The 15272-nt window shown below is 58.0% G+C and overlaps 1 protein-coding gene across 5 annotated transcripts in view; it reads right to left on the reverse strand.

The window, feature by feature from the left end:
* Positions 1 to 15272, reverse strand: part of NEK6 (NIMA related kinase 6) — an 84240-nt gene that overhangs the window by 40622 nt on the left and 28346 nt on the right. For 3 of the 5 annotated variants that reach the window (XM_069582511.1, XM_069582514.1, XM_069582512.1), the window contains 2 exons: positions 10627 to 10739; positions 38 to 156 (listed from right to left, as the gene is read on the reverse strand). In XM_069582511.1, coding sequence (XP_069438612.1) covers positions 38 to 156; positions 10627 to 10739 — 232 coding nt within the window. Of the gene's footprint in view, positions 1 to 37; positions 157 to 10626; positions 10740 to 12076; positions 12181 to 15272 lie in introns of those variants that run through there. The other 2 variants (XM_069582515.1, XM_069582513.1) reach the window with 2 other exon arrangements.

Raw genomic sequence — 15272 nt, forward strand, 5'->3', positions numbered from 1 at the left:
CTCTCTGATGCACTGCAGATGACGGAGAAGGGCTTACCTGTGGGTCAGGAGGGTGCGCGGGCCCCAGGGTGTGGCAGAGGTTGTTCGGGTTCCCTCCGTGGGGCATGTGGCTGGGCTGTCCTGCCATCCTGCATGCCAGCCTCACGAGGGCACGGGCTGCAACAGAAAATGAGGGCTTTCTTACACACAGGCCTGCGCTCCTTCACTTGTCCCCTTTTACAAATGTGCAGGCTGAGGGGCTGAGCTGTCGAGTAACTTGCTCATGGTGATGTGGCTTGGATGTGGCTCGACAGCCCACGTGACACACCTCCCTCCATTACGCTGTCCCGACCAGGCTGCTAGGATTAGCCCTGCTGGACAGAGGTGAAAGCAGGCTCTGTGCCGGGAAAAGCCCAAAGGTGGCCTGCCAGCCAGCAAGAGGGGCACCACATTCAGCACCACATGGGACAGCCTGTTCTTTCCACATCAATGTCCCCCATGCCTGACCCCCTGTTCTCGCCCCATACAATCCCAGGTTGGCAGCTTAGTGGCCAGAAGAGACCGACCCTGAGTCAGACTGCAAGTCTCAAATCAAGGACTGCTGGTCCCCATCCTTGCTGGGCCCTGGCACTCCAGACACTGGGAAGGCCGAGGGTCCCACTCACAGTCCTGTACAAACCTCCAGGCAGGGGCAGAGCCCTTGGCACATGGGAGCAGCCCCCTCAACCTCCAGAGCTGGTGCTGCCACATCAGAGGCCCCCTCAGAGAAGAGAGGCAAGGAGGCCAGCCACCAATTGCCACAGTAACCGCAGCAGCCGCCCCTGATGAAGCACCCGTCATGTGCCCAGGCCTGAGCTGAAGGCCATCTCAGCATCACTCTCAGCAGACAGGCACGGCCTGGGCAAGACGCAGGCCCAGGCACACAGAAGAGGCTGTTTGGCCCCTTTTCCTCCTCAGGAGGAAAGCCCTCCACTCACGCACCAGCATTTCTGCAGCACCTAAACTGCGGTGTCCAGGGCCAGGCCCAGGCTCCCATGGGACACCTGGAAGACGGGGTGCAGAGCAGGCAAGTGACGAGCGCCCTCAACTAGGCTGCGGCTCCTTCCAGCAGGCGTGGTCCTGGCATTCCCGTGGGCACCTCTCCCTTGACCCACCCCACGCAGAACCCAGAAGGACTGGCCAGGCTACCGGAGCAGCACTAAAGTGCTGGAGTCCCCGTCCCCAGGGATCAGTGGCCCAGGGCCCTGGTCAGGACAACTCTGAGCTGTAGACACCCGAGCGGGGTGAGCTGGTCTAAGATAACACCCCCCACTTGTCTGCTCCCCTACTCCCTCATGATTTCGCCCACCTGGCCCTGTCTCAGCATCCGCTTCTGGAAAAGCCGAGCCCGTACACCATCTTTCTCTCTGAACGGACCTTGCCTCTTGCCACCTATGAGTAACCTGGTCATCCCTGGCCATCCCCACCAGCCAAAATGCAAGCTGACAGGCTTCTGGTCCAAGGGGTCGGCAAGCTTGGCTGCACGTGCCTCCTGGGTGCACACGTGCCCCACATGAAGAGGGTGGTCTGGGCAGCGGGAAGGAACCCACACTGAACCCACCCCTCTCACAACTGGGGTTGGCTCGGTCAGAGCCCTGCAGACCTGGTCACACATTTCTCCCCGCTGTAGTTTTTTCTGGCAGTCAACAGGCCAGCCCTCCCAGGCTCCAAGATGTCTATGACACCCGTCAAAGTGTGGCCACCAAGCCCTGAATCACCCGCTGACCCTGACCCTTGGCCTCCTTGGCTCTGCCCTCCAAGAGCCTCCGTAGAATGCACACACTGCTGTCCAGCGCCCGACCTTCCTGTGTCCCCAGGACAGGCCCAGCTCCTCCCTCGCACCCCTCTCTTAGTAGATGGCAGAAAGCGAGGCCACATGGGGCATGGCACTGTCCACAGGTGGTGCCCACCTCAGCCAAGCAGGAAGTCTCAGGTGCTGAGAATACCTGCCCAGTATGGCCTGGCCCGATGCTCTCCTCCCTGTGAAGTCATCAGTTTTGACCCTCACACATCGTAATTTGGGGCTTCCCTGGTGGCTCAGATAGTAAAGATTCTGCCGGCAATGAGGTAGACCTGGGCTTGATCTCTGGGTTGAGAAGATTCCCCTGGAGGAGGGAATGGCAACCCACCCCAGTATTCTTGCCTGAAGAATTCCAAGGACAGAAAAGCCTGGCGGGCTACAGTCTATGGGGTCACAAAGAGCTGGACACGACTGAGCGACAAACATTAGCACTTTTCATTTTCATGGCATTTTATGACCTTCATCCTAATGTGTATGTGAGATAAAGAGGTGGATCTCTCAATATCGCTCTCTGCTCATCTCTCGAATGAGAGTCCCTTGGAGGGTATTACGGGGTGTGCCTATACTTCTGAAGTCTCTCCCACCCCATCCCCCCTGCCTCTGGCCCAGCCCAGGCTTCCCTCCGCCTGGATCTCTGGGTCTCCTCCTCCACAAGGGCCTCCGAGGAGGATTCCTGAAGCGCAGATGGGCCCCCAGCCTCTCAGCACCTCCCAACCATCTGTGCTGGACTTCTGCACTGGAGTGCACACACCCCCACCCCCTCGCCCCGGGTGACACAGTGAGGACCTGGGTATGAAAAGCCCCAGGATAAACAGATAAACACGAGCAGCTTCCCCAGGCAGTGCTGTTACTCAGGAGGGAAATGTGCGCGGCAATAAGCCGGATACAGAGGGAACAAAATGTAAAATGAACATGAATTTTAAGATAAAACCGGAGACTCCCGCAGGCTCTGCAGCTGCTTCGGGCTGCACCCCTAGACCCCTCAGGGTGACATGTTCCCCGTCCTCCGCGCTTAGGGAGACCTCGGGGAGGAGGCTGGAGGAGAGCTGTCTCCAGCAAGAAGGTTCTGTCTTTATCTCGGAAGGCACCAGGCGTGGCCCACAGGCCAGGTCCATGCGTGACTCGCTCACCTGCCTACCTGCTCAGAGACCACGTGGGTTAGAAACCACAACGCAGCCATCTCTAGTTCCCATGTCCCGCCCCCACCCAGCCTCCTGGAGCCAGCAGGCCTGGGTTTATAGCTTGGCTCTGTCACTACCCAGTTGGTACCTTGGGCAAGTCACACTGGGCAGAGACCTAGGAGGTATTTGCAACATCACCTCCCACGCCCCCATGTAGCGATCACCTAACACCTGTACCCAGAGGTGGTCTGCAGGCTCTCAGGAGTTCACCCCACTTCTCACACAGGCCCTAAAAGTAAGGGGCCCTGGTCTCATCAGAAATAACAGTAATAGGAACTCCCTGGAGGCCCAGTGGTTAAGAATCTGCCTGCTCGTGCAGGGGGCACGTGTTCGATCTCTGGTGCAGGAAGATTCCACCTGCTGCGGGGCAACTAAGCCCACGTGCCACATCTACTGAGCCTGAGCCCCTGCTCCCACAAAGCCACTGCAGTGAGAAGTCTGCTCACCACAGCTAGAGAGTAGCCCCCACGTGCTGCAACTAGAGAAAGCCCATGCACAGCAACGAAGACCCAGTGCAGGTAAAAATATAAACAAAAAAAATTGAAAATAAAGAGAGCTGAGCACCGAAGAATAGATGCTTTTGAACCGTGGTACTGGAGAAAACTCCTGAGAGTCCCTTGGACTTCAAGGTGATCCAACCAGTCCTAAAGGAAATCAGTCCTGAATATTCATTGGAAGGACTGATGTTGAAGCTGAAACTCCAATACTTCAGCTACCTGATGCGAAGAACCAACTCACTGGAAAAGACCCTGATGCTGGGAAAGACCAAAGGCGGGAGGAGAAGGTGGCGACAGAGGATGAGGTGGTTGGATGGCATCACTTACGCGATGGACATGAGTTTGAGTGAACTCCGGGAGTTGGTGATGGACAGGGAGGCCTGGCGTGCTGCAGTCCATGGGGTCACAAAGAGTCAGACACAACTGAGCAACTGAACTGAACTGAGTGTCCTTATGCTGAGCCCCACATACCCTTCACCTCCGTTAGCCCATCACATCTTAACATCACCTCCACGAGACAGATTCTGTTACTGTTCCACTTAATAGACAAGGACACTGAGGCCCAGGGTGGTTAAGAGATTTGCCCAGATCACATGTAGCGGAGCCAGGGTGGAGACCTGTGACAGCATCTTTGCCCCAAACCCCTGGTTCTGCACCCCTAAGGCCCTTACCAGCAGAGAATCATCTTCCTTTCCAGCAGTCCCCACAGAACAACCCCCGCCCCCCAATTCACAAATGGGGTGGTGCTGAGTGGGCAGGGGTCCCAGGGGCAGTGGGCCATGAGGGGCCATTCCCCCACAGGGACCTCAGAGTCTCTCTCTTTGGGATGGCACGGAGCGGATGCAGTACTGCCATCCGCACGCCTGGTCTGCCAACCCCCTGGGGTAACTTCCTGTTCCTAAGAGCGGTTCTGCCCAGAACCTAATAGAACTGGCTGCAGCTCAAGCCCCTGTGAGGAGGAAGGGCCTTTGTTCCAGGAAAGGAGTCTGCAAGTCACAGCACCCCCAAGTGCCAGAGAGAACCACACTGAGAGGATGGAGGCAGAGGGGGAGGGAAGGGGAGGAAGGAAGGAAGTGAAGGTTCTCTCCGAGGCACCCAGTGGCCAGATCTCTTCCACTTAGCCTGGGGTGTCGAAAGACCCATTTTACAGGCAGAGACTCAGGCTCAGAGAGGGAACACAAAACGTCATGTAGGGAATAAGCTACAGAGGGACGCTCTGAACCCCACTGTGCCTCCAAAGCGCCACCCAGGCTCAAGACAGCCTCTGCCTCTTAGGGTTTTCCAGGGTGTTGGATTTCAGTGGATTTGCATTCTGTTTGGCCACATCTCAGGGCTTCCCTGGTGGCTCAGACGGTAAAGAGTCAGCCTGCAATGCAAGAGAGAGGGGTTCAATCCCTGGGTCGGGAAGATCCCGCGGAGAAGGGAATGGAGGCCCACTCCAGTGTTCTTGCCTGGAGCATTCTGTGGACAGAGAAGCCTGGCGGACTACCGTTTATGGGGTCGCAGAGTCGGACATGACTGAGAGACTAACACTCTCACTTTTTCTCATACCCCTGGAAATTCCTGCCAGAAACCCCTTGTTAGGGGGTCCAGCTGCAGAAAGATCAAGGCAAAGGGATGAGACGCAAAGAGCAGGGTAAGGATTCTGCACACAGGGCACCTCCAGGAGCTGCGTGTCTCGTGGCTCCTGCCAAGTCGCAGAACAATGGGGCCCAGGCTGCCAAGCCCAAGTCAGGGGCCAAAAATCTGTGGAATGTGAGACCCGGAGCCGCAGGCCACACTGAGCGCCACCTCACAGAGGGCCTTTCTTCTGCAGGGAGTGAGAGCCCTGCATTTCCAGGGCTCCCCAGCCTGGGTTCACACATGTGCCTGTCCCCCAGGTGCCCAGGGACTGGACGGGGACGAGCTCGGTGGGGAAGGCCCAGGGCCTGTTTGGGAGCCCGACCTGCCTTGGGTTCAAATCCTGGCGTGGCTGCCTTTAATCCTTCATCTGGAAAATGGGGCTAAGATCTACCTTTGAGGGTCACTAAGAATTAACTGCGCTAACAGATGTAAACTCCTCAGGACAGCAGAGGGTCCGCTGAGGCTTTAGCTGCTACCAGCGTCGTTTCCACTAACCACCCCTGGACAGTGGAGGAGAGCCGGACTCCATGCGACAGCCATGGGAACTGGGGCTCAGAGAGGGGCGGGGACTTGCCCAGAGTCACACAGCCGGTAAAAGACGGAGCTGGGGTGCTGGACCCCAGATCATGCTCTCTTTACCGCACTGCATGGCTTCTTTGGGGTGACTCTGGAGCAAACACCCTCCTCAGCGTTTACAAGACCTGGAGCTGCTTTTGGAAAGCCCCCGACAAGCTCTCCTGGCCCTGGACTTTGGCAGGGCTCTTACTAATGTGGGGCGTGACCCTAAGTAGTTGGGTGAGTGGGTTTAGTCTGGGCACTTCCTGGAAGGGATTGGCTCCCAGGCTGGGCTCCGAGGCTCCCCAAGAGGCCTTTCTGACCACCATTGTCACCTGGCGCTTGTCTCCCAATTTCTTCTAGGGCAAAGTCACGTCCCTCCATTGCCTCCTGCCAAATACCACACTTCGTGGAGGACGGCGGCTCACTGAGGCCTTATCCTCTCAGGAAAAATGACCCAGGACACCAGGAAGGCTCAGGCCAAAGACCCAGCTTGGGCCAGGAGTTTGCGAGGGTCATGGGGGTGCCAGTATCCGTCTACACCTCACCGTGCTCCTCAACCCTGAAGTGGGAACAGTGAGTGTCCACCTGCCCTTCTCTGCACATGTGTGTGCCTGTGCACACGTGTATGCAATCAGGTCACAGGCTTTAAGCAGAGCCACGTTCTTGGTGTGTCCACAGGGGCAGGGTCGTCACTACCCCAGGTTTGGGGGTGGAGCTGGTGAAGGCCTGTGTGGCTTCCAGGCTGAGAGGCTGCCACACCCTTAGAAAAACCTCACCGACAAACCCAGAGGCCCGGTCTCAGCTGGATGCCATACGCTCTGCCCATTCTCTGGGGAAGGCCCCTCTGTTTCTGCCAGCTGAGTGAAAAGCTTCACAAGTCGTTTTTCCAAAGCAGGAAGCCAACCTGGTGACTCCCCGCCCTCCTACATACACAGAAGGAGTGGCCTGACCCCAGAACGGGCACAGGGGGCCAGCTCTGCTGCTCCAGCAAGCTCCTGGCCACAGAAACTTAGGAAAGGTGCTCACTGCTGGGGCGGCAGGGGGAGGAGAGGTGCCACAGGCCCACATGGTCCAACACACCCCTACATAGACAGTGCTCTGAAGCCCAGCAGGAGGCCAGGCAGTTCACAGGCTGGCCACTGGGGAGGTCAAGGCCAGTCCAGCTTCAGCGTCAGCCAGCACTCACAGCAATGCCTCCCCAGGCTGAGCAATTTGACATCTTCCAGGAAACCCAAGTGGTGCCACCAGGTCCATTTTGCAGATGAGGAAATCAAGGCTCCAAGGGAAAACGGGACTTGCCAAAGCAAACACCCTCCTCAGTGTTTCCGAGAACTGGGGCTGCCTTTGCAAAGCCCCCTGACACGTGCCTCCCGCCCTGGCCTTCAGCAGGGCTCTTACTAAAGTGGGGCATGACCCTAAGGCGATGGGTGCTTGGGTTTAGTCTGCCATTTGCTCCTCAGACCAGGGAGGCTGTGAGTAATGAGGGAAAGGGACACCACTGATGACCTGGTGTCCTCGCATGAGGCCTGGGCACTGAGGATCGCCCCCACACAAGGACCAGCCCTAATGACAGCCCACACTAGGAGCCCTCACTGTGTGCACGCCAGGGACATGCCAAGGACTGTGCACGCCTGGCTCCACCCCACAGCCACTCTGCGCGGGGGCTGCTACAATCCACAGAGGAGGAAACGAAAGTTCAGACTGGTTAAGTGATGGGCCCAAGGTCACACAGCAGGCAGCAGGCAGGACTGACATTTGAAACCAAAGTGTGCCTGCCTCCTCTGGTCCACACTTCCTTGGACAGTGAGGGAGGGAATGAATGAATTCTGGCCCAGGGGTGTGGTTCTGGCTGCTGCTTCCTCCATCCCAGGCCCCCTTCCCTTCTGGGGTTGAGATAAGGAGACATTGCCCATTCATCACTTGACAGGAAGCAGCTCAATCTCAGGCCAGAGTTACAGGGGCAGGGGAGCTGCAGGGGAAGAGCCACAGATGGTGTCTGGCTTCCTGACTGGTCCTGGGTCTCCTCATCCCACCCCCAAAGTCACACTCACAGATTCCATGGCTCCACGACCAGCAGGAGGCTGGCTTCTCTGAGACCTGGGGCCACATGCGGCCCCTGGAAGGGCAGTGAGGCCTCTGCAGAGAGGTCCCTAAGCCCCCTCCCTCAGGGCAGCGGGGTGCCCCCACAGGGTAGGCCTGCAGAACCTGGAGGCCAGTGGCTGAAGGGACAATGCAGCACCCACCCAGCAAGGGGGCCTTTCTGCCCACTCAGCTCACCTTCCCTCCAGCACCCCAACCCCATCCTTCTCTTCTGGCTTGCATCTCCTCACCCACCCCATTTCTCTTCAGCCTGGGGCCTCTCTCCAGAGCTCCCGAGCCCGACTACCAAAAGTCCCAGGCACTGAGGACTCACCTGCCCTTCCCTGGGTCCCCGTGTCAGTGATGGGATCTCCCATCTGCCCAGGAAGCCAGCAGGAATGCAGGCTCATCCCAGGGACGCCTCTCCCTCCCTCACAACCCACTCCTGGGCTTCACCTAGGCTGCTGGTCCTTTCCGCAAACATGTCTGCACTCACCCAGAGACCCTGCCCTCTGCTGGCCTGGGCCCTTCTCAGTGGGGTCCCTGGAGTCGGCTCTGCCTGATGACCCAGCCTCCCATCAAGAGAGTTTCCCCCCCAACAACATGACACAAATCCTAACTGGCTGCTCCCCACCCAAAAACAAAAAACCTCCCAGAAAGAGGCCCACACGCCTGAGCGAGGCATCCCAAACTCTGTCCAGCTGGCGCCGGCCTGCTGTCCTGCAAGCCTACCCCGCCCCAGGCCCCTGCACGTAAGGACCTTCCCATCCCAACCACACAGCACCCTGAACCTTCCAGGTCCTTCCATGCTCCAGCCTCTGCTTGGAACCTAGGACCTCCCATGAGGCTAAGTCCGTTTCCTGCATCAGGACCGGGTTCTTGGCCCTAATCAGGTTCAGACTTCTCGTGGGACCCTGGGAAAGCTCCGCCTCCTCCTGCATCCATCAAGCGGACACAGCTGGACCCCTTGGGGTGGGCACCCGGGGCAGTCAGGTGGACCAGGCCCCCTCCCCATCTGACGGCGTTCACACAGGCTTCTCCTCTAACGTCCGGCTGTTCGGGTACAAACTGCTCCCTCCGTCACTCTGCCCTCCTCCTCTGCTGGCCTTTCAAGGTAGGGACTGAGCTCAGCAGTCATCTCTAAACCGTCAGGGCCTTGCCCAGGACCAGGCACAAGACGGGTGTCCAGTGGGAGCTGGCTGAGCAAAATTCTGACCAGTCAGTGGAGGCGGGGCTCCTTGCATCCTCCTGATGCCCGAAGCAAGAAACACCTGCCTCCATGCTCAGATTCCCCAAGGTCTCAGATCAGGCAGAGATCACCAGACAATTGAAAACACACCACGCCTGCACTACAGGGCTTTCCTGAGCCTTTTTAAAATCAAGGAGGCTCCCAACCACCTTTTACTTTCTCCTCCTTCGGTAATAAAACCCAACTCTGTGAGCAAAAGAAAATGTAGGAACCGTCAGCATCTCTCAGAGCAATGAGGCATTTGGTTTCTTCCACGGGAAGGCCTTTGGTGCCAGGACCTGGTGAAGAGTGATCTGCCCAGCCTGTGCTCTGCAGCGGGGAGTGACCGCAGCACCCCGGCATGCTCCCCCACGAGCCTGCACCACCCTCTTACAGATGAGGAAACCAAGGTGCAGAAAAGCCAAGTGAGCTGCCATGCTGGGGATACTGGTAAACGGCGTGCACCTGTGTCAGAACCCAGCTCTGACTCTCTGAAGTCTGGGTTTTAATCTCATTTGCCCAGTGCCATCCTTGGAGACCATGAAGCTGGGGGAAGCTGGTGGTCTCACTCTGCAAGGAGCCTCAGGACCCTTGGGCAGGCCCACCATCCCAAGGACCCCAGTCCGCCAGGGAAACGAACTTGCTCTCTCTTCAAGGCCTTGGTAGGTTCTGCTTTCCCTGGCCTGGAATGCACTGCCTCCTGGCAAACCTGGATCCTCCTTCTGGGCACAAACTAGGGTACTTCCTCCAGGCAGCCTTCCTGGACTCCCTCAGACAGTGAGTGACTCCCAGTCTCCACTGGCCTGGTCCCTATGCCATCGCTGCCTGTTCCCACGTTTTCCACTCCCTCAAATGGAGAATTTCTTCAAAGGCAGAGACTAAATCACTCTCCTTTTGGCCCCGGTGGGCCACAGAGGGGGGTGATCTAGTACATAAACACCGGGGGCCAGGAGGGAGAAGCCTCGGAGAGCAGAAGCTTCTCTGGCCCCATGTCCTGTCTCAGACCACGGATACTGCCCTGCCAACCAACAGCTGAGGGGGAAGCCCAGCAGAGCCACCCTCGGGGAGACGGAGGCTCAGTGCTTGTAAAAAGCCCGCCCTGGGCCCCAGGAGGACAGCCGTAATCCCACAGGTGGCCTCTCCAAGGGGGAAGTTCTTCAACCCCTGGCCTCCCCTAATTTTCTCTCCTGCTCTCATCTTAAGGTTTGAAAAGATGGCTATTTCCAGCAGGAGAAACTTCCATGGAGCCCTCACTGCTCAGACATCAGGAAGGGCCCAGGAAGCTAAAACCCACACCAAAGAGAGAAGAGTCATCAGTACTTTTTCCACTTCCCTCGTAACCTTGGGAGTTCTGGAAAGTCCGGAATCACCCAGTGTGGACCCCTCCAACCTGGGCAGTGACAGAGGCCATGCCAGGCTGACGGCCCTGGCCCACTGGCAGTCCCACCAGGTGTGTGGTCAAGGGGACAGCGGTGGCAGAGAGGCAGCCAAGGTCAAGTGCTCTGTGAGCTCAGGCCCCAGAGGTCTCTAGGGCCTCCCTGTCACTCGCTAGGCACACCTTCAAGGGCAAAGAGAGCAGCCCCAGGGGGCTGGAGAGGGTGAGGGGCTCCTGACAGTGGGAGGCAGGGAAAAGGCCAGTACCTTGCAAAGTGGCTTCTGAGGAGCTCCAGGAAGGTCTCGGCTCGGGGTTGAAAGGTAGATGTTCACATGGTCCCAGGACCTCTGGAGATCTGGGTGGCCTCTCTGTGCCAGGGCTGGTGGAGGAAGAGGGGCCAGCCTGGTCTCTGCACGGGACTTCCCCTGCCCAAGACTCCCGTCCCCAGCCACTGCCAAAAGGAAACTCCCCCACCACGAGCTGCTCCAAAAATAACTCTTGCTGCCACCTCTGTGGTGAAAGGAACTTGCCACTGCCACCAGGGAGCCTGCTGCTCACCAGGGACTGGAATCTGATGGCAGCGGCCACCAGTCAGTCTTAAGAGAGAGCACCTGTGTACCCGAAGCTGAGGGGCTTGGACTGCAACCAGAGTCCACTCTGGGGTCGCTCGGTCCTGTTCCCCATTTTACTCTCCAGGAAACTGAGACCAGACGGCAAGAGACTGGCCCGGGGCAGGCAGGTAGCGCCCGGCCAGGGCCCAGCCTCCTAAACCCACTCCACACCCACACGGTCAGGCAGCAGAATCTGCCCTGCAGGCTCCACCACCCCCTCACTCCCAACCCAGAACCCAGACCGCAGACACAGATTCCACCAGCCTCGGAGGGATAAGGGGTCCTGCCCTCAGCTCTGGTGCTCCATCCTCACCCACTCCCCCTGGGGCCCAGCAAACACGAAGAACCATAAATATCTTGCTGTCTCTTTAAAAGCGTAACCCTTTCTAGGTGCTTCCCTGGTGGTCCAGTGGTTAGGATTCCGTGCTCCCTAGGCAGGGGTCTGGGTGGATCCCTGGTCAGGGAACTATACCCGTGTGTCATAACTAAGACCTGGTGCAGCCAAACAAATTAAAAAAAAAGCTGAACGCTTTCTAATCTCTCTTTTGTGAGCTGAGCCAAAAAGACTTGCCTAAGAGATGAGAGCCTTGGTAGGCAGCGGCGCTGAGTTCAAGTCCTGGCTCTGGCCGCACCCCAGCTGCGTGGGCCCCGGGGCCCTCACAGGTAAAACGGGGACGCGCAAAGAGTACACAGCGCCCCAGCCTGTGGAGGGCTACATTACGGGACTCAGAAATGGTCAGCCCTGGGCCTGACACACGACAGAGCCCCAGTCAATGGAGTCAGCGTCATTACATCCTCAAGCTCTGGCCCCACGCTCTCCCAAACCAGGCTGCGTGAGTCCAGAAACTGAGCTCAGAGTTCCCGCCTTCCCTTCATTCTACACGTCCTTCCAGCTGCCGTCTATGCTCAGGGCCAGTGCTGACCACTGGTGACCCCAAGACCAGACAGATGGAAACCCCCTTGCTCTTATGGGATCGCAGGAGAGCACCCAGCAACCCGGGGACAGATAACCACAAGCCAGAAAAGAGCAGTAAGAGAGCCCCCAAGGAAAGGCCAGACAGACCCTCAGTTTGTAACCCAGGCAAGGTCACGGCCAGCTCCTTACGTGAGGTGGAGTCCGGGAGGGCCTGGAAGGATGACCAAGGTCAGCACCAGAGGGGAGGGGAGTTCCGGCGGAGAACACAGTGGGATCAAAGGCCTGGAGGCTGGCGGACCTGCAGGCACGTGAGAGAAGGCAGGGACGCCTCCAGGCCCGCTCCAGCCCTCCGTCTCCGAAAAGAGCTCCTGTGGCCGGCACCTGCCCCCCTCTCCAGAATGAGAGCCAGCTCCACCCTGGGCCAGCCACCCCCCGCGCCCCATCTGCAGCTCCACCGCTGGGAATGACACGGGCATATGGCAGCTGAGGCCCCAGAGGACACAGGGAGCTGGATCCTGGCACCGGGGCTCGGCCACCTGCCAGCGCACCTTCCCCACCAGCCGGGTCCAACTGTCGGGCATATGCCAGGTGTCGGCCCCCTGGCTGGCTGCGGCTGGGCCCTTGGCCAGCTGTCCACGGGTCTGCGGGGCCCCAGTACATGGGGCACCCCTTCAAGGACTGTGCATCATGCCCCGGCGAGCTGGGAGGCATCCGCCTGCACCCATGGTAGAGGCTCCAGACAGGCTGGTCAGGCCCTCGGGTTGGACACTATCTGCCTAACCATTGTTTCTCTTCTGCTTCCGGCCTCCTGTCTGCTGGAGAGGAATGCCCTCCAGGATGCTCATCTAGGACATGCTAGCGCCCTGGAGAAACACAGATTGTGGGACTCTTTCTCTTCCTCCTGACCAGAGTAGCCAGAACCTTCCAGAAGTGTACCTTGGCTCCGATCAGTTTCCATGCCTGTGGGCACACATGCCCTGCCAGTCACTCCCCTCCTGTCCACCTGGGACTCGGAAGAGGGGGCGGAGCTGTGCTGAGGGGCATAGTCCCAGTGGTCCCCAGACTCTCAGAGCTTCCCGGGTCACCATGAGCCTCCAACATGACCTCCATGCGGCTCAGTGTGGTTCAGTCTGTGGGCGACAGTCTTCTCCCTCTAGTCGGGCCACACCCCAGAGGAGTTCTGGGCCAGCACATAATCTCTGGTGTGGCCCTGGACCTTCCTGTGTCGCATTTCCACCCCCACGACCCCAGCAGTCCCTGAGTTGGCCTGGGAAGTTACGTGGCCATTTTTAACTCCTCGAGGGTGAATCCTGCTCTGAGCCTTGGGGTGTGGCGTGGTGGCTCAGGACTTGCTTGGGAATCTCAAAGGGCTACACGGCCTTGGGAAAGTCATGGCTTATCTCCCAGCCTCAGCTTCCCCACCTACAACATGGGTGGGTCAGGCTCTGCAGTCTTAGGAGAGCTCTTCATGGGCCAACAATTTTTATGAGGCTGACGGAGGATTTGCGACTCACTGGCGCGGACTGTATCTGAGCTCTGGGAGCCTCTATCTAATCCCGGGCCCAGGTCTGGGAGGAAAACCAGACCTTCTGGGTCTGGGATTGCTAAGGGACTCTCTCTCTCTGGCCTTGGAAGGCTTTGTCAGCACCCCCAGGCCCTGCACAGTGCTCTCCCCACAAGTCACACTCCCTCGCAACAAGTCTCAGCCATGTGGGGAGATGGCTCAGAGGCCTCCTGGCTCTCAGACACACGACTGTGGAGGTGGAATGTGTACACGGGGCATCCACACACAGAGCACCTGTGAGATGAGAGATGCAGGCCAGGTCCTTGACCGGTGTCAGAAGTGTGTGTGCTCACAAAGCCACCCTGCAAGGCAGACAGTGCATTCATTTGACAGATGAGGAAACTGAGGCTAGCGCGGCCACATGACTCGCCGGACGTGTCCCAGTTGGAGAAGAGACAGAGCCTGGATGGAAAGGTAGGTCTGAGTCCTTGTGGTCGTGGGGGAACCAGACCAAAGTGCTTAACTGCACTGCAGAATCAAAGCAGGGGCCACTGATTCCAACTTGGGCCAATCAAGGGGGCTGCAGAGACCTGCAGGTGGCATTTGATCTGGCACCTGAGGGCCTGGAAGCGAGGTGAGGCAGCCCAGCACAGACTCTGGACTCTGACAGCCTCAAGTTCAAATCCTGCACTTGCCTCTGTCCAGCCACAGGAATTTGGGCTACCTCTCTGCAGTCCCCTCCTCTGTAAACAGGGGCCGGGTAGGACCCATCTCATGGGGTTGTTATGAGGACAAAGTGGAGGATATGCAGGCGGAACACCAGCAGCTCAGGCCTAGCAGGACGAGGCATGCACAAGAGCTCAATAAATGTGGCTGTTGCTACTATTATGATTACTGTCATTGCCATAAAGAACCAGCGCCCATTCAACAGCAACGTTTCCACAATTACTTCCCGCAACTCACTCTGTGAACCGACTGTCACGATAAGGCCAGTCCTCATTCCTCAGGGGTCCCTGATCTCATGACCTGTGAATGTGGCAGGAGGTGACCTCCGCCTCTGGGGATTCTCCCCCTTTGGGGGAAAATGGGAGAGATCACACTGGCTCCTGCTGTATTCTCCAGGAAGCTGGAAATGATGGCAAAGCATTTTACAAAGTTACCAGGACGATGAACCTGAGCCGCCTCCCTCCCCGCACTGTCTCAATAAAATAAATCTTGGCCCACGGCTGGCGAGAGACCCTATATATTTACATGACAATCGTGCCTCATGATCACAGGGCTCCTGGCTGCAGCAAGCAGCGTGTGGCAGGGATGACAGTGGTCCTCGGAGACTCACTATTTTCCAGCGACTTTTATTGTCCATTATATCCCGGCGTTTACAGGGCTCTGCTCCGGGCCTGGCAGGAATATCGCACACGGTGGGGCTGGCAGGCCTTAATATTCCAGTCTTGGTGCTACAGATCAGCTTTCGCATCTCATCCATCCCCCTCTCCCCAAGTCTTTGTGTGATACTGAGACCCCAGGGAGCTCCAGGGGATCTAAAGGGAGAGGGTTGTGGGGAGGGGTCTAGGTATGTCCACCCAAGCCATCTGCTTGGTTCCAGTCTGTCGACCCACAGAGGGGACACTGCTAACATTGTGGCCTTCCTTGGGCATGGGAGTGGAGGCTGCAAAGTGGAGGGGTGCACGGGGTACTGGAGCCATGACTACTGGCTTGTGGGGGGCTGCTTGCTAATTCTCAGGGATTCTGTGAGACAGTTATCACGTTGGTTGCCCACAATCAGGCCTGGTAGGATACTTATTCCATGGAAATTGGCAAATGCTACAAATCAAGGCTTTGTGCAAATCCCTCTCCCTCCCACCCCACCACCCCTTGGCCTGG

The sequence above is a fragment of the Ovis canadensis genome, chromosome 3, assembly GCF_042477335.2.
Source record: "Ovis canadensis isolate MfBH-ARS-UI-01 breed Bighorn chromosome 3, ARS-UI_OviCan_v2, whole genome shotgun sequence".
In the NCBI taxonomy this organism is placed as follows: domain Eukaryota; kingdom Metazoa; phylum Chordata; class Mammalia; order Artiodactyla; family Bovidae; genus Ovis; species Ovis canadensis.